This window comes from Drosophila suzukii, chromosome 3 (assembly GCF_043229965.1).
Source record: "Drosophila suzukii chromosome 3, CBGP_Dsuzu_IsoJpt1.0, whole genome shotgun sequence".
NCBI lineage: Eukaryota > Metazoa > Arthropoda > Insecta > Diptera > Drosophilidae > Drosophila > Drosophila suzukii.
The window spans coordinates 76,833,936-76,852,635 of record NC_092082.1 but is presented as its reverse complement, the minus strand read 5'-3'; the positions used below and the strand labels follow the sequence as shown (position 1 = coordinate 76,852,635).

Here is an 18,700-nt window from a genome sequence, read left to right as displayed (position 1 = left end):
GTGGGTGGACTGTGGGTGCCACTGATGAGGTTGATAAAGTCAACGAAAAGTTTGTTGAAAGCTTCACCCTTATCCGATGTGACCCAATTTTCTCGCTGTCTGTAGACACGGCGATAAGACTTTAAAATTCAACCGCTCACATGCAAAGTGCTACGAATTCGATTTGCGGCAAGTGGTATAAAAAATATTTATAAGATATGTATATACAGCCAATGCAAATTGCAGAAATTGCCATGACGAAAAAGCAGGATTTGGAGGGTGGTAAAAGAAAAGCTTCCTGTGCCTTTGGGCGCGAACATAATTTGCGTTGCCTACTTTTGAGGGCGTTGGGATGTAAACGGCGCCGCGAGTGCAATTCGGTTTGCGACGGGTATTAAGACCTATTAGGGAGCGAACCTTTCAAGTCAGTGTTATTAGCCACAAGGCGAAAAGACGCCAGATGCCTGTAATGCCTGGCACACATATTTTTCGGGGCCATAATGCCTCATTCCCACATCGCTATGGATATAGGCAAATTGTGCTATTTTCGGTCGCCCCAGTGGAGTCAATAATTTATGCCTTCGCTATGTTTTTCCTGTAGCGGGGGAATTATGTTGGCCTTCCATTGACCCAATTTCGGTAACAGAGGTCCCCCAAACCAAAAGCACTCTCTTTGAAGCTCTCTTTTTCCCTGGTTTTTCTCTCTTTCAATGTTATGCTATGTAGCCGCTCTTTTTGGCCTACTTTTCGGGGCAGTTAACAGTTAACAGTGGCAAATGGCTCTCTGCGAGTGACGTTTCATGTTGCACGGACAAGGAGAGAGAGAAAGAGAGAGAGTGAGAGAGAGAGCGGAAAGCACAGGGGCATGGCCACCCCCACCCCCATCCGGGAAAAGGAAAACTCGGAAGGGGGTTGTTGTATACACACCACTACCCATATACAGTTGACCCAATTTCGCGGCCGTCCTTCCACAGCTGTTCTGATTTCGGTTTCGATTTCGGTTCGCATTTCCGCTTTGTGTATTTTCGGTCCGACTCTCTGGGGTTTGGGGTTGTTTATGCTGCCCGGAAAATGGGGAAAGCGGGAAAGTGGGAAGGCGGGAAAGGCGGAAAACTCCAAGATGAACAGAGAGCGCACGAAAACAGGAATACTTTTATTTTATTTACCCCACGCACGTATTGAGGCCGACTGGCTGCGTGGGTGGGTGAGTTTTCCCGGAAGATGTCAAGTAAATTCTCATTGAAGGCTAAGGCAGTGGGAAATTGCATGGCAACGCAGGACTTCCACTGATAACGTCAAATAAATCGATTGCAGTTAGGGGGAATTATTAAGTCGTCGAAATTAATAAGGATGTGCTGGCAAAGCTGATCAGCTTCCATTCGAAATCGCAAAATATATCTGTTCCGGCCAAAGTCTTGAGTAAATATGCGCAGGGATTAGCATGAAGTACGCCCCCGAGTAAATACTTGAGTATATATAAGACGGGATGGGGAGCCTGGAGCCTGGAATTCCCTTCCGTTTTCCCTCAAAGAAGATTCCCTTTAAAAAGATTCATGTTGGGCCGCCGCCCCACTCACTCACCGGCTATTTATATTTATGTTTTCCCGGACCCGCTGTTTTCCTGCCAAATCAGGACTCTGTGCGGTAGTCATACGCACTCCTGGACCAGGGTGGAATTTTATTTTCTCATCTGGCCGGAAAGTTTGCCAGCTGGAGTTTTCTTTCATTAGCAAACAGGCGTTTACCCCGGGAGTTGGGAGTCCCTCATTAGAGCAGGATAATTAACACGCACCACTACACGTTGAAGGCAAAAGGACATAACTCAAGCTGGTTTAATTTACTTTCGGATTCGAGTGACTTGGCAGGTGGCGGGGGCTGGAAATACCAAATAGAAACCCCCTGAATTGATAGCCCAAAATGATTTCCAACTCGTTTCGGCATTAATTGAATATAATTGCAAGGCAAATGGCGGTCCATCAGCTGGGGAATTGAAAATTACGCATACGCAGCGTTTGACAAACGGGCTGTCGTGCTTATCTGCCAGTGGAACAAAATCGAGGCATTAATAAACCCCTTTTCAGACATTCAGACATTAAAGATGCCAGTCACGCAGGCTACCAACTCCGAAAAACTGCAAATGGCGAAATCGGCAGGAAAACACTTGGTTGGCAAACACAAACACACACAGTATACACAATACACATCTGGCAACAATGGCGTGTGTATTCGCAGGACCTTATTTATGCGGCAGGATATGCGGCATATCCTGGCCCCAGAAGTCTGGCCTCAAACGAATTACGGCCGCCCACTAATTGCAGCAAGTTAAAACGAAAAGTGTGTAGCCGTTTCCGCTTTCCTCAGTCTGGTAGTTAAGGCTACACCGGAAATAAAGAAGAAATCAATTTATTATGGGTTCCTAACTCAATGATCTCTGTGTTGTCTAATCTTATATCATTTTAACCTTAGTAAATCACATTATTATGATAGAATATTTAATTAGGCTGGCAGTTTCCGCTTCTCTCATTCCTGCAGTTAAGACTACACCGGAAATAGGGAAATAGTCAAATTGATAAGAGTTCCTAATTTTACAAACTCTATTTTAGATAAAGCTATATCATTTGTATCTTAGAAAATCACACTTATGTAAGAGATTATTCAGTTTATCCCAAAATGATATTTGCATATCATTAAATAAACATTAAATTATTTCTCTCTGTGCACACATTTGTGTAGATGCGTGCCCACCACGTGCGTTAACAATTTACGCCGCTTAAGTAGCGCAGGATATTTATGTTTATGATTACGTTGCGGTTCGCAGACTCCTCCCTTAAGAACGCCCCTTAAGCATTTCCCTCTCACACATCTCAAATTACACATACGCCGTGTGCGCCCTCCGTGAATCCAGCCTAAGTGGGCCAAAATGCCAGAATGCCAGAATACCGAACACACAACTGCAATCCATAGCAAATAAAGTTCCGTTGGCGAGCTCAAACCACAAAGTTGTAAACAAATCGTTAATCACTTGGGGCACAAGGCCAAAAACGAGAAAGCGAAAGCTGAGTTTTCAATTTGTTCAGCAGTCGCACAAGGACAACAATTGCGGGCACAAGGACGCAATCAGTTGTTTGCAGTGCCCCCAAAACTGTGCAGCAAGTGTATCTGTGTTATATACGGTATATATATGTATACATATAGGTACATGCAGTGAGCCAGCATCTTTAAACTGGGTCAATTGCCGGCGTCGCTGCTGCAGCGCTCTCCTAACCTTCAGCATAAAATCGCAGCATAAATGCAGGCGCATAAAAAGCGAGGAGGAGCTGGGCGATAAGGGCGGCGAAAGCGTGTCAAGGCGAGCGCCAAACGAAGCAAAGCGACCGCAAGGTGACCCAGTAAATAAGGGGGTGGTTAGGTGGCCGGGTTGCAGGAGGAGCTGGCAAGGACGCGGACCGGACCCGGGCTCTGTTATCAGTGCAGGCGGCATCGAGCATGGCCAGCTCGTTCGGGCGGCATCGTTTGCCGCTCGGGCGAGAGTCCAAGGACTCTGGATCTGGCTTTCAGCCAGCCAGCCAGCCAGCCAGTTGCATTGTCCGCACCCACACAGTCGCACTTGGCACCGGGCCGGCACCGGTTCGAATCGCTCCAGTTCCTGCTCCTGCATTCGCTAGTGAAACCGCAAAGTACAACTGCTCCTGCAGAACGGAAACCCCGTCGCGTTCGTATCGCCACCATGAATACCATGGCACTCAATTACTATGTGGAGCGCAGTGACTACGAGAGCTATGGCAGCCACAGTCCCACGGGGGACTTTTCCTCGCGCTCCTCTTCATCGTCCTCCGAGGATTCCCTGATGCAGCCGTATTCCCGCCAAGTACGCAAGAGATTTCATGCCCTCCTGAGATCCAAAATAAATTTAAATAGCTTAAAATCCTTATAAATCACTATATAACTCTCTCTTATCAATATTCCTTCTAATAACCTCATTTTGTCTTCTCAATGCCAAGTTCTCGTGAAGTACGAAGGAGATCTTACACCTTGATCTGAGATCCTTAATAAAATTAAAAAGTTTAAATTCCCTATAAACCATATATAACGCTCACATATCTAAACTCCCCTATATACCATATAATACCATAATTTTCTGTTCTCATTCCCAAGAACAAAAGAGATTTAAGTTTTTGGATCCTAAATATACTTGAAAACTTTAAAGTACACTCATCAATTACCATATATACCATCTAATAACCCCGTTTTCTCCTCTCTTTGCAGTCCAAAAAGTTCCGCTGCACTTATCGGGGCTGTCACTATGTGGAACCCGACCAGAATAAAATCGTTCGTCACATTAGGAAAACACATTTGGGGTAAGTGAACAAGAAATTGCACTACTATCAGAGGATTAAGTGGCGAGCAGCAAGTGGGTGGGGCCTTGACTTAGCCACCGACCTTCTTTGGGACCCTCCTCCAAAAGGGGGGCCGCTCGAAAGTGGAGCACTCGAGCCCAGTAAGCAGGTCACACGAGCACGAGTATAGCTATAAAGAGCCCCTCTCCATCACGCAGATTACTTTGCTGTGCGCACCTGCAGGCCAGCTGGTGGCTGGTGGGAGTTGGAGGAGTTGGAGGAGCAGGTGGTGCTGTGGTGCAGCGGTGCGCTTTTGAGGCCAAGGTCCAATTCCAATTCCGATTCCAATCGCCCACACACGATCCGCGCTGAGCTTTGACACTTGCCAATCTCGTTTCCTATGTAAATCAAGGGGCTTTCGCAGGGGGGTTCACAAATAAAAGACGCTTTGGGGCTTTGTTTTTTGTTGCTTTTGCTTTGACATTGTTCTCTCTTCTGCATATATGCGGTATATCTATTCGTATATATATCTATAAATGTATATGCTTTATATTTATGTTTGCAGTGTATTGTGTGTTTGGAGTGTTTTTATTTGTTGCTCTATAAAGTACAGTCGGCATACAGGATGCAAGCCCACCGAACGCGAGAATGTTGGGGTGTGTGTATAGGTTGACTGGCGAACGCTACTAGGTGTATATCTAGGTGTATATGCTTATAGGGCGCTCGGCTTGCTGGCAGCGATACAGTAGGATCTATGACGGGATCTGGGGTGCGACACTTAGGACCGAACAGAACTACTACTGAATTAATCGTAATCGTATGCGGGTATATGTATAATCTCTCGGCGCGGGCCGGCCTTTAGTATGTGGTATCGTAACTTAGCACTAAATCCTATGAGCAAATTTCTTACATTTTGAAACGAACTAAACATAAACACGGCCGACAAGTACAAAAATTGAAACTAGCTGGAGGTACACTCAATATAATATAATAACACACATAATAGATACAGTACAATCTGAATTTGTTGGTTTGTTCAAAGCTTTCGGCAAAAACTGCAATTGGCAATCGGCATATTAACTAAGAAACTTCCTGAAGCGCAGTCCCGCGTGGGTTAAATATCGGTATTACTTTTCACATACGTTAAAAACACTAATTACTATGGGCTAAAATTAGCTTAGGCTTATTAATATGCTGCGTGTTCTAAACAACTACATTAGTCTGCCTTGATTTGTTGATTGTTTGTTTGTTGGTTGCTTGCTGGGATGCTGGGTTTCCTCCGATTTGTCCGATCAAATAAAAGGGTTAAAAAAGTTGGGAGGTCGTATGAAAAGGAGCTAGAACTGCCGGTGCGAAAGGTGTGCAGAACGTAAACGCAACTGAGTTTCGAGAGTAGGGGAAATAATTTACACTTTTCAATAAATAACTAAACATAAACTGTAACAAAACAAGAGTTGACAAAAAAGAATCAATCGTTAAAGTTGAGCGGACTTGGAGCGAAGAGAATTCCCAGAAAGATGTATTGTTATTCGATTCGCAGCCGTCCTAGTGCGGATGCATAAGTCCATGGGTGATGTCCATGCCATCGCCCATTCCATTCACGCTGAGCCCGCCGTTTAGCATGCTAGAAGCTGTGGGGAAACATTGTATGAGTAATGATGCTTTTAAATATCTAGGCTGACCTTACAATTGCGCGATCCTTGCGTGTCCACTTGCGTCCAGTACTGTTCAGATGGACTCTGGGTACTAGTCCCCGGCGGCGCTTGGACCGGCGCCCCCGTGTACCGAAAATACGGATTCTTCAGGTCCAGGGTGTTGCTCGACGAGATCAGCGTTCCCTCGATGTGCAGGTCGATGGTCACGTCGTACGACTGCCGCCGGTTGGCCTCCAGCAGGACGCGGCCAGTAAGCGTCTGGCCCTGCTTGATAAAGATGGGCATGGGCAGTAGGCAGCGCACCTGATACCAATGTGTCAGCGGCGCCGTAGGCGACGTGGAGAGCCACACGTTCTGGCTGCTTCCGCTGAACTCCACGTCGAACCAGAAGGCCAGTCCATGGCAGATGCCAGTCTGCAGGATGTGGAACTCCAGGGGGATGTCTGTGGAAGGTCAGCAGTTAGCTACTGTCTCATTTGACCCTGCACAAGTATAAACGCTCACCAATCAAATGCAGGTCGTCCTCCTTGTCGTTGAGGAAGTCGCACACGTGCCGCACCGACTTGGCCATGCAGATGCGGATGTCGAAGGTGTCCACGATGGGCTGGCGGAAGTACTCCTTCATGCCCTCCTTGTGCAGCGTGGTCAGGTCGACGCCGTGGAAGGCCGACTGGTACCAGAAGTTGGCCTTGTTGTATTGCTCCGAGTACAGGGACTCATCCGAGAAGGGGGCGATGTGCAGGTCGCCGTGCGTGGGGTACATCTTGCCGTGCGGCTTCAGCCATTTCCTGGCGTGCAGATACGTCTCCAGCATGCGCTCGTTGTACAGCATATAGCCCATGGGCTCCGATATGATCACGTCCACCTTCTCGGGCAGCTCGATCTCCTCGATCTTGCCCGGTATCACAGAGATCTTGTTCTGCATATTGTTGGACTCGACCAGCTGCTGGGCATATTGGGCCATGTTGGAGGCCTCAATAGCATAGACCTTGGCGGCACCCGCCTGCACGGCAAAGAAGGACAGAATGCCCGAGCCAGCGCCCACGTCCAGGACGATCTTGTCCTGAAAATCCACCGCATTGCCCAGTATGGCCCGCTGGTAGGTGCTCGTCCGCACATAGTCCTGCATCATGTTCTGCTGCTGGCTGAGGTAGCCGTAGAACTGGAAGTACTGCGAGGCGGATGACTCCTCGGTGCGCTGGGAGAACACAGACTTGGGCCTCAGATGCTTCACATTCTCCACCACCTTGCGGAAGAGCTGCTGGTCCTGGTCGCTGGCGAAGCGCAGGACGAGATTATCGGCGTCCAGGGAGACGGCATAGCTGCGTCTGCCCATTTGGGCGGCATCCGTGTCGGCGGCTATCATGTACTCCTTGAGCACGTGGCCGTGGTCCTCATCTGGAAAGGGAGATTTCATGGGTTATGGGGGATTGAAGGAGTACTCCAAGGGGCATCCTCACCTGCCACCACGCGGAGCACGACTCCCTGGGAATCGTAGCTGCAGAGCAGCGTGCAGCTGCCCTTGTATTTGTTGGCAAACTCCAGCTTCTGCTCGTCGGCAATCGCGCTGACTACCACGCCGCTGAACTGGCAATTGCTCAGCGGGGAAACGGAGGCGGCGGTGGCCAGTTTCCGGGGCTCCTCGGGTCGCAGGCTGGACATTTTGGCTGGCTTTGTTGGAGGAGGGCAGACAAGCAAAGGATCAAAAGGACCTCTGGCTTTTTCTTTTTCCCTTCTTAATTGACAATGTAGGCCGTGCTATACACACACACACACCGACACGCACACACACACGCAGGCAAGGAGATGCAGACAGACAGACGCGCAAATTTTTTCTATCTGCGAAATGCGAATTTTCCACCACACCGGAAAATGGCTTGTGAATGGGGCAGCTGGGTTAATTGGCGCGCTGGCTTTCAAGGCGCGCTGCTCTGCGACTGGGACGGCTGCTCAAAATCGATCGCTCTTGTTGATTTCGTATTGATTTCACACGGAACGTGCGTATTTTTTTTGCAGAAAGTAGTGTTCGAGCTGCAGTGTGGCCGTCTTTTCAATTTTCACTTTTGCGCGACGTAAGTGTAACAAAACGTAAACGTAAGAGATCGGAACGATGAACAACGGAACGTGCGATAGATAGCGGAAAGATTAACTGGTGGTATTTAGGGGTGGTGTCTCCGCTGTGCCAGGGTTTCAGTACCTGCTAGTTAGTTGGCAACGCGGTATATAAAACCAAGAACTAATAAACGGAATTTCAAAATTAATGTTGGGTACAAATTTCTTGTACCTAGATTTTAATAAATATAAAATGGGCGATATTGCTTTATTATCCACAAATGTAGGTATTTAAATAAATAGGAAAAAAACATAATTTTAAATAAATAAACTTTGTAGTTCAAGAGTAGTAGTAGTGCTTTTAGGTACTTAAGACAGCATCTCTACTTCGAGACATCCTTCTAATCAACTCGCCACTTTGCAGGAAGAAGGCCCGTCGTTCGGCAGATGACAACGAGGAGAACGAGGAGGACTTCTACTACACGGATGTGGACGACGACGACGAGCAGGTGAAGCCCAGCCTGGCCTCCGAGCCGACGCTGAGTCACCGGGACATGGCGCGTCCGCCTCACGAGGATCCGGAGTACCAGAAGCAGATAGTGGGCAACTTCAAGTGAGTTTATCCTAGTTCAGGGTGCTGATTTCACCACTAACTCTTCACCTTTCTTTTAAGCAGGCAAGGACGGGCAGGCAGCCACTATAACCACCTAACGCAGCCCCATGGACGCAGCATCAGTGGCGGCAACATCCCGAGCAACCACCAGCAGCAGCTGCAGAACAACAACACCAGCTGCATCCCCACTTCGCACCTGGCCCACCACAACTACACCTGGCCAGCGGCGGCGGCGGTGGGCGGCGTCGGCGGCGGCGGCATCTCCTCATCCACGGGGACGGGGCTCGTGGCATCCGGATCCAGCTCCAGTTTGTCATCCTCGCCGCTGGGCAAACACGCTCGCTCGTCGTCCACCCGTCCGTCCCACTCGGTAGCGCCATATCCATCGCCGACATACGTCCAGCAGCAGCAGCACCACAGCAACAACCACCACACGCAACACCACAACTACGCCGGCAGCAGCAGCAACAGCAGCCACAGCAGCAGCAGCAGCAGCAGTCCGGTCATCCACAGCAACAGCAGTGCCAACAACATGTTGCAGCAGCTCTCACAGCAGAATGTCACGGTGACGGCACACCACAGCCAACAGCAGCAGCAGCAGCAGCAACAGTTGCAGCAGCAGCAGCAACATCACCACCAACAGCAACAGCAACACAGCCACCAGCAGCAGCAACAGCAGCAGCACCTCCTGTCCAGTGTGACGATCACGCCCAACTACCATCCGGCGCAGCAGCAACATCAGCAGCAGCAGCAACACCACCAGCCGATGCGGCAACATCCACAGACAACTGCCGGCAACCTGGTTGCCCAAAACAACAGCAGCAATCCGCTGCAGCAGCAACACTTGGCGCAACCGGCGGTCGCCAAGCAGACGCCCCATTCACCAGGTAAAAGGACGCGCGGCGAGAACAAGAAGTGTCGCAAGGTCTATGGCATGGAGAAGCGCGACCAGTGGTGCACCCAGTGCCGGTGGAAGAAGGCGTGCACTCGCTTTGGGGACTGAAAGCGACAGAAGTCGTCGACGGAGGCGGCAAACCAGGCGTCGGCGCAGCAGTCTAAGGCGGCAGCAGCAGCAGCAGCAGCAACAACTCCCAACCAAGCAGCAACTCCCAGTCCAGCGGCAGCAACATCCTCCTCCAAGATGACCACCACAGTGGTTCGATTGGCGGCCGAGGTGGCTGCTGGCAAGCAGCTGCCCTCCTCGCTGACCATCAAAACCAACAAGCGATATGGAGGACAGGTGCAGCAGCAGCAGCACCAGCAGCAACATCCCTATGCGGTGAGCGCCAACAGCAACACAATCAGCAACAGGCCAGTGCGTATACGCAGTGTGGCCACCTCGGTGATTGTGGCGCCCATGGCCAAAATGGAGGAGGAGGAGGAGGCTGGGGAGGAGATGCAGATGGAGATGGAGTTGCAGCAGCAGCAGCAGGAGCTGGAGGCTCTGGAGGATCAGGAGGAGGCGCAGGTGGCTGCTGCCAACGGCCTGCTGGCCTGGAGCCGGGCAGCCGCCAGTCAGCAGCAGGCGCAGGCCGTGCTGATGCAGGGTTGAGCCCGCCGAGAGCCACCGGAACCACTGGAACCACTGGAACCACCTGACTACTGTTAACCTCTGACCCCCAGTTGGTCCTGCCCCGCTGTTTGTTGCCAGCCGACGACGAAAATCGCAAAAACACGCAAAAATGCAAATGAAAAATGGTCTCTTCTTATTTACTCTGCATTGAATTGTGCACCTTAAACACGTAACGGTATCTCTTTTGTTGTTGTGCAGGTGTTTGCCAACTGCCGTGCAAATGTTGCTGACATTTGCGCCCGGGCAACATTTGCAATCTACAATAATCTAATTATTATCATTATTATTATTATTATTACTATAACTATTATTGCAGTGCGTAAATATACATATACATATTTATTTCTAAAATGACTTTGTTAATTCTTATGTTAGAGAGCAAGCAAGCAAGCAGTTGGCAGATTTTTATATTTACACACAAAAAATGAGAAAAGTGAAAGAAAACAGATAAAATACGTATGCCAGCTGTTTTACATAAAACATAACAAAAAAATGCAAAAGAAAAAACAGCAAAAAACATTCAAACATAAACAACAACAACCAACAAACAAGAAACAAACAAACAATATTTAAAGCAAATATACATTTGATTTTTTTTAGTTGTAAGAACTCTAGTAAATTTTTTCCTAGTATTAAGTGCAATTTTTGTTCTACTTCTCGCTCTAAAACAAAGAAAAGAAAACAAAACGAAATGAAATGATAGAAAACGAAGAAAACCAACTCAAACAAACAAATCAAAATGAAAAATGAAACTATAAAGCAGAATATTCAAAACGAAAAAACCTAATATGCATATTAAATATTCAAGGCGTTGCATCTACACATTAAATAGACATAAACGAAAAATAGTTAAATTACTTGCATAATCATGTGTAACTCAAATCCAAGAACCGTTTAAAACCAATTTGTAAGTGTGTGTTAAGCGCTAAGAGTTAAGTATTAATCGACTTTATGCATACGAGCGGCAATAGATGGACACACAGCTAAATAATCTAGTTAATTAAGCACCCAGACACCACCCACAAACCACCACCCACCACCACACAAAGCCAAGACCCCAGCCCAAAAACTCTCAAACTTCTATAGAACAATTACCCCGAACCCAAATCCGAACCCAAAAACCACGCTAATGTAACATATAGACATACGAGCAACTTAAACTTAAATGTAGTGAATTTTTAAAACAAACAAACCAAGCAAACAAACAAACAAACAAACAAACAAACAGACAGACAGGCCGACAGACAAACAGACAGATGGATTGTGAGATAGATCTAAAATCCTTATCGAGATAAAAAAGGGAACCGTCAAAATTTTCTATTGGAGCCAGAAGGAAAACACTTTCGAACATGTTCAAATTTTTAATACATTGTTAAGTTGATATTTTCTAAAACACACATAAACGAAAAACGAGCTAAATTCGTCTATTGATTAATTTGTAATGAACTTATGACTAAAAACTAAGATTTAAAACAAAAAAGAAAAACTTTTTGCGTTGTGCAACTGTTGTGAATTGTTCAAATTACGGTATACATATACAAACAATGACGTCACAAAGGACCCAGCGAGGTTTGCGAGGATATAAGGAGATATATGATATATGATATATGGTATATGATATATGGAGTCTATCGATAGATGGCCAGAGATTGAGATTGAAGAGAGCAGGAGAATTTACGGAAGAAGAAATGAAAATACACAAGGAATTCTTAACCAAATTGGAAGTACAAACTAAAGTCTAGAATATGTAAATATAGAACCCCCATACCACACTTAAAGAAAAAAAGGACGAAAAGGACGAGGGAGAGCAGTGCAATGGGATAAGCAATCCTTGTAAAGTGGATGGGAAAAAGAGAGGAGATGAGAGATGGGAAAATTGAGCTTAAGCGGCAGCAGCTTTAAAAAGTTTTTGAAAATGAAAATGGGAAAGTTACGGAAAAGCGGGGAAAATGAAAAGTTGAAGGTTGACGAAGGAGTAAAACACGCAAACGAACATTTCATTGAAACTGTTTGCCGTGATTTGAATGAAATTCATAATGGTGGCCATTTTTGTGTAATGCGAAAAAGTTTAACAACATTTTTTACACTTGTATTTCGTTTTTATTAACTATAAGTTTAATCAAACCAAGAACAACATGAACGATTGTAAACGAACCGAGTAAAATGCAACTGAAAACGGAGGAAATGCAATACATTTTACTTACCTTTGTCTGTCGCCCGTCGGGGCGTCTATTCTTTATTACAATTATGATTACGAGTATGATTATTGTCATCATTATTATTGTTTTTCTTGCTAATTTTCGTGCACCACACACAAAACACACACACAACAAACACCCCACACAAGCGTAGTTAAGTACGTACACTCGATCTATTTCGTTGCGTTCTGGAAATTATTTAAACTTAAGTGATATTTTTAAACAAACAAAAACCAAGAAAGAAAGAAAGAAAACTATCCATTATTATATAATTATCGCTAATATTTCTTACTATTTTATGTGTACGATTACCATAATCACGAAAAGAGCAAGAAATGCAGGGCAAGCTAAACATCCTCGATCCTCGGGGATCCTCAAAACCCCGATCGGGGATCTGACCTGGCCTGAAAAAAACAAACGCAAAGTGACAACGGATGAAGCAGAAAACTAATGCTTAAGGAAGATTAAAGATAAATGGAGGGAAATCAACAGCAGATATCAGTAAAGGTCAAAGCTCTAATCCATCGAACATGAATGCTAGATTCATTCAATAGCGAAAATAATATTTTTAATTTTTTTTTCTTGAAAAGAATACAACACAACAACAACAAGAACACCCATTTTATTAAAAAATATACAATTGTTATTTATAATTAAACAAAACAAAAACCAACCACTTTGTTTTTATTATGATTTGACTTTTCAGTTGCTTCACTTATACCTTGTTTTGGAAAGAACGGTTTCCGGAATTACGAAATTACGAAATTACGGAGACTTCTCCCTCAGAAGAAGAAGATTGCATTTCTCGAACAGACACGGTTTCTCCCAGGGTCTCAGACGTAGAACAGATCGTATTGGAATACAAAATGTACAACTTTCTACCGCATCTCTTGGTATTCCAATGGTAGTTCGTTTTTTTGTTATTGTCCTTTCCGCTGATCTAAGCCAATCCTAAGACAGTTGTACAGACAAGGAGGTGCTTACATAACACTGCTACAGCAGCAACAGATCGATGTGTGTTTATCTCTAAAACTAGCTATACATACAGATATTATCGGGCTTATTTGCCCCCGTGTACGTGTAAGCAGAATATGCATGTAGATGGATACTTATGATATTTCTTCTGATATTTATCGTCGTTATTGATGTGTAAACATAGCATTAACTCTAAGCTAAGATGGATTCGGAGTAGTCCCTTAAGGAGGATCGGATCGAGTTCGGCTTAAATTAGAAATCTCACGGCAGCTGGCGGTTGGATTTGGACTTCGAAATGGAGAACAGATCCGACGCAGCGATTGCTGGTTCAGCGCGGTATGTTGCATCCACTAAACGATAACTAAGTAATTATACTTGATACATTATATACATATATACAGTACATTTAGGTGTGTAGCTAGGGGCAAAGTGTCTGAGCGATTATTGTGGATTTTGGAACGGAACTCCTTATGGATATGTTATCTGAAGGATTCCGATTCCCATTCCGAATCCTTGCTAGAATCGGAGCTCTGCGACCGTGGCTGCGGCCTGGGCGTCTTTGTGTGTGTGTTGGTGTTCATTTTTTGGATAATTGGAAAGCGAAATTAGTTTTAAAACAAAATTGCATTCAATATAAGGCTGATTTATTTGACTTGTTCATTTTGATATATACACTCAGACACACACACACACGGCACACACGCACACCCACGCATATCAGCCAGGCAGCTAACGGTGCTAGACATTGAATTCCATTTAAGATTAAGTGCATTAAGTCGATTAGTTTAGTGAGTATCCAGCAAAAGACTTGCGCATCGTTTATTTGGCTGCGTTTTCATGAATCCCATGGAACCCCCCCATTGGCATCAAACCATTTCATCGATGAGAATCGAACAGAAGAGCGGGAAAATAGGATATCCTGGGGGAGGCCGACTTTCATAGCATACCCCCGGGAGTTGGGGAAAAAGTTGTTGGAAATCGAAAGCTCTACACTGCCAGCAACGAATACCACAACCGCATTCACATTCGCATTCACTCATCCCATTCTGCTTAGAAACAAAAACCCAAAATACACAATTTCGAGGAAAGCAATAAGCTGTTTATACAATCAAGTACTTGTAATTCCTGCTAATCATGCATCATGCACAACACATTAGAGCATTCTTGTGAACTGACTGATACTTCAAACCAAAACCAAAATACGAAGCGAGATTATGTGTAGTGAATATCACGAATATCACTCGTGAATCCATCTAACTTAGGCCTCTGCCGAAGTTAGGCGACGGCATAATTTCAATAATAGGTTTTAAATAAGTTTTTCTACCCAAGAGTTGTTGTAACTTTTTTACAATTTAAATTTACGATAATTGGCAATTGACAATTGATTTGATAACTGAAAGAATGAGCGTGAGAATGAGAGCTATTCGGCCGAAATTGTATTCAATTATTTTGCATTGATTGGCTGGCAACTGAAACCACTAGATGTCTTCAAAATTGGCTAAATGCATCCTTAATTTCAAAAGACTTTTTGTTCGGGGGCGAACTCAGTAGTGCCCGTGGAAAAATCGGAACGGAGCGGGCGTCAAGAAAATCCTAAAATTAAAAAATTACAAATTACAAATTATAACTTAACACTTAACAATTAATATGTAACAATAATCGGTTTAGTTGGGCTAACTGAGGACTTTATTAGGATCTAGGCGATATGAGATATGAGAGATACGTTGAATGACTTGACTCGACTTGATTAAAATTAGACGCTCCCACTCCCCAACTTCCCACCACATTTGTATTTCTATTTGTATGTCTAGCATTAGGGGCATCCCCCAGCACACACACACACAGCCACTCATTATATCACCTTCAAACTTTTCGTGTTTTTATGTGTAGTTCGTAAGATCGTAATAACGAGATGAATCCATGATATATGATATATACTTGTTGTTGTGTCTACATCTATAGAACTTCTATAATAGAAGTAACGTACCCAATCAGATCGATTCATCCTTGTTTTGTTTTCACCTTGTTGACTTGTTTGCTGTTACAAAATGATCTAATATGATTCTATTAACCCCACTGTGTACTTATCTCGGTTCTGCTTGGACTAGCCAACTAGTTGAACTGGTTGTCGTCGAAGTCGAAGTCGAAGTCGGCGAAGTTAGGCTAGAGCATACTTTAAAGGCAGGCGGCGGTCGCCAGGATCGCCGTGCGGCCACTGATCACCACATAACAAGGTACAAAAGAGGCGCAATTGGGGCGGCAACCGCCCACCCCCTGCCACGCCCATTAGCCAGAGGCGAAATTAAGGCCTGGAGCAGGTGAAAATTGAGCAGAGTAGCACACAGACACAGAAAAAGATAAAGATACAGAGGCCAGAAGCAGATACAGATACAGATAATACTTAAATTACGAGCTAGCGTAACGGAGTTTTGCATTTCCAAACGAAAAACCATATGAGAAAACCAAGTAAATAACCAGCAACTAAGTGTCGTGTATATTCCATGTTAAAAATACAGCAGCAGCAGGTGCTAAATAAGCATATAATTATACATGTATACAGTATATATTTAAATACAGATAATATATATAACCATATGCATACATATATCTAACCGAAATTATGAATAGCGAACGAAAACGAGAGCAAGAACAAGAACAAGACGGCAAAGATTGTTCATATGCCCTAGGAAACCCAACATAGGTGTGCATTAATCATACGTAACGTTGTCTCAATGTGAAAAAAGCTTAAGTCCACACCGAAACTAATGTAATAGCAGCGAAAAACTCGAGGATCCAAAAACAACCCAATCACTGGTGACCCCTAAGCCTAACTTGGTGACCCCTACCACTTAAAAAAACATAACGTATATCCAAAATACAGAGCAGCAGAGATGTTTAACACTTCAATTAAACATTGGTGAGAATCGAGTACCTACAAAACTGAAAGATAGAGAAAGTGTGCGCACACACGCACACACATCCTGCACATCCTGCGGCGGGCTAGTGTGCGTGTGGGGCGACTATATTTTTTGCAAAGCAACTAAACTAACGGAAAAAACGTTTTACGCGCGAACATTTTTAGACATACAAAAAATAGAGGAAGGCAGTACGATTACGAAGCGAGGGGAACACAGAGAACACACACAAACTACAGATCATAAATATAGATATATTTTGCGTCTTTATATATACACAGGCAAAACGGCATATTTGTATATTTACACTCAATGTACAGATCGAAGCTACAAATCACAGCAGCTAGGGATATAGGGATACTTTAGTACTTGTTGCTCGGTTGGCTTTTTATGCTTCATGTTGACTCCGACTCCAGATCAGATCAGCCATTTACTAACCATTAACATTAAGACCCGCGTGTCGGATGGGATGTGCACATTTTGTACTAGGTGTACCGCCCTGCATATGTACGTAATCCTAAGGATCCATCACTTTCACTCTCATCGCAACACACCGAACCATTAACTCTAACACCACTCACGCTATATAAAGAAAGTCCCACAAATAAAATCATTTTCAAAACTATTTTAAGCGAATGAAAATATACAACAAAGAAAGCAAGAAACTCTAAAAATCATTTCAATGGACGTGTTTATGAATGTTGATTTTAAACAATAAATCGAAATCAGAATGAATAAAATCGTAAACAACTAATTGTACGAAATAAGCTAAACACAAGAAGAATTCTATAATAAAATAAAAACAGAAAAGACAAGAGCAAAATGATACTTTCAAAACTAACTATCAGTGTGTTTATTAAAAGGGGGCATCTTTTTTGAAAATGTGGTTGGTAAAATCATCACTTAGTCAACGAAATATAGTCAGATTGCACCATATAGAGCACGTGAATCAAGATGACCGATGAACTTGTGAAAACTAAAGAGCGATTCAGGCGAAATGTGCCGAAGACAACGATGTAGGTGTGTTGACCAGCCATTTGCAGCGATAACCATTCGATCTGTAAGAACTTTAAGACTTCAGAACTTTTCATTATAAGAAGTTAACCAATTACTCACCCTTCGTTCCACCTGAGCGCTTTTTTTATGAGGTGTTCTCAAAATATCCTTGGTTACATCCAGTAAGGAATCGGTTGTGTGGGTCAAGCTATTCATCAAAATCGAGAACATCAGAGGTTGGATGCAGATGACAAAGGCCAGTACTATATAGCTAAGCTCAACGTCGGCATGTCCTTTTCCAAAAACCAGACGTATCACCATGTATCCTATCACAATGCCACTCCAAAGATTGCGGATCAAGTAGATTAGAAGGACGAACTTGAACATGGAACACACCTCCTTGGTAACATCGATTAGACACTGAAACATGGTGTGTAGCCTTTGAATTTGACATAATTGGTTAGCAACCGTTCTTCGTTTTGGATGATCCAGGAGTATCATCTCCAGTCCGGTCTGCAATCTCCACCAACACTGGCTTATCTCGGCCATGATGGCAAACACCAGGTAGTTCATGGCAAAGATCATGCACTCGGGGAGGAAGCAGTTGCAGGGGTGATTCAAGCCAACCCTGATGCTGATTAGCCACGTGGTCACATGGATGCTGAGGCGAAGGATCAGAAGGACGGTGACCAGAAACATCAGACAGTCCACGAATAGCTGTTTGCCCTTCGGCACTCGATATCCTAACTGCCTGCTCTGCTCCCTTTGATGCCTTAACTTCTGGAGAACCACAAAGATTTTATTCTGCCAATAGAAGCAACAGCCCATGGAGCTGATTATCGACAGAAACACCAATGTAAAGTATGTGAAGAAGTTCATCGTCATTAGCAGCGAGTTCTTTATTTCTGCTTCATGCTGCTCCCAGAAATCCAGCAGGAACCTTGTCGTCAGGCTGAAGACTACAAAGTTGTGCACTATTCGATAGATGGCCAACCAGCGGGACCAGCGCAGTCTTTTCGATCCATTATCCAGGTAAAAATCCAGAATTCCATTGAGGGCACAAAAGGAGCTCAGGCCAATTTTTACAAGCCTTGTTAGCGACGGCATGACCTTTTCTATTAATTCCCGCGAAGCAACTGATGGGCAATCTTGATTGTACATCAAGTAAGTGTGCCAGGAATGCCATTTCGATTACCAAAGATACAATCAGTTGGCGGTAAAACCTCTTGGGAATACTTGTTGCTTGAAAAATAATTCATTTGGGCCTATAACAATCGATTCCTTTGACGCTTCTCATATGGGAACTTTGGCAAAAGATTAACCATGACGAAGGAACTCTATATTGTGTACAGCTGCGACCTACAGAATGGATTGCCAACCCTTTTCAGCTGATTTAAAAACACGCAA

The 18,700-nt window shown here is 44.5% G+C and overlaps 4 protein-coding genes across 5 annotated transcripts in view; 2 read left to right on the top strand and 2 right to left on the bottom strand.

Annotated features, from left to right (window-relative positions):
- The window catches only part of LOC118877875 (zinc finger protein 395), a 121,751-nt gene extending 112,112 nt beyond the window's left edge, over positions 1-9,639 (top strand). For both annotated transcript variants that reach the window (XM_065867039.2, XM_065867038.2), the window contains 3 exons: positions 4,246-4,337; positions 8,448-8,636; positions 8,700-9,639. In XM_065867039.2, the coding sequence (XP_065723111.2) occupies positions 4,246-4,337; positions 8,448-8,636; positions 8,700-9,639 (1,221 nt within the window). The remainder of the gene's footprint in view (positions 1-4,245; positions 4,338-8,447; positions 8,637-8,699) is intronic.
- Art4 (arginine methyltransferase 4) lies at positions 4,886-8,026 on the bottom strand. The gene is made up of 4 exons (XM_017079911.4): positions 7,432-8,026; positions 6,476-7,369; positions 6,004-6,414; positions 4,886-5,947 (listed from the first exon to the last, which is right to left on the bottom strand). Exons 1-4 carry the CDS (start codon positions 7,631-7,633, stop codon positions 5,862-5,864), a joined length of 1,593 nt encoding a protein of 530 aa, XP_016935400.3. The 5' UTR covers positions 7,634-8,026; the 3' UTR covers positions 4,886-5,861.
- Positions 9,640-9,777: 138 nt separating the features above from the next.
- LOC136117186 (uncharacterized) lies at positions 9,778-13,080 on the top strand. The gene has a single exon (XM_065867051.2). The coding sequence runs from the start codon at positions 9,778-9,780 to the stop codon at positions 10,186-10,188; it is 411 nt and encodes a 136-aa protein (XP_065723123.2). The 3' UTR covers positions 10,189-13,080.
- A 3,657-nt stretch (positions 13,081-16,737) lies between these two features.
- Positions 16,738-18,687, bottom strand: Gr85a (Gustatory receptor 85a). Its single transcript, XM_017080962.4, has 2 exons — positions 17,414-18,687; positions 16,738-17,355 (listed from the first exon to the last, which is right to left on the bottom strand). The coding sequence occupies exons 1-2, from the start codon at positions 18,452-18,454 to the stop codon at positions 17,197-17,199; spliced, it is 1,200 nt and encodes a 399-aa protein (XP_016936451.3). The 5' UTR covers positions 18,455-18,687; the 3' UTR covers positions 16,738-17,196.
- Positions 18,688-18,700: the final 13 nt, after the last annotated feature.

Coding starts and splice junctions, on each gene's coding strand:
- Art4 (XM_017079911.4), bottom strand. CDS start 7,633: ATGTCCAGCCTGCGACCCGAGGAGCCCCGGAAACTGGCCACCGCCGCC. Junction 7,370..7,431: donor CGTGCTCCGCGTGGTGGCAG/GTGAGGATGCCC, acceptor CTCCCTTTCCAG/ATGAGGACCACGGCCACGTG. Junction 5,948..6,003: donor CACGCAAGGATCGCGCAATT/GTAAGGTCAGCC, acceptor GTTTCCCCACAG/CTTCTAGCATGCTAAACGGC.
- LOC136117186 (XM_065867051.2), top strand. CDS start 9,778: ATGACCACCACAGTGGTTCGATTGGCGGCCGAGGTGGCTGCTGGCAAG.
- Gr85a (XM_017080962.4), bottom strand. CDS start 18,454: ATGTACAATCAAGATTGCCCATCAGTTGCTTCGCGGGAATTAATAGAA. Junction 17,356..17,413: donor GCGCTCAGGTGGAACGAAGG/GTGAGTAATTGG, acceptor AAGTTCTTACAG/ATCGAATGGTTATCGCTGCA.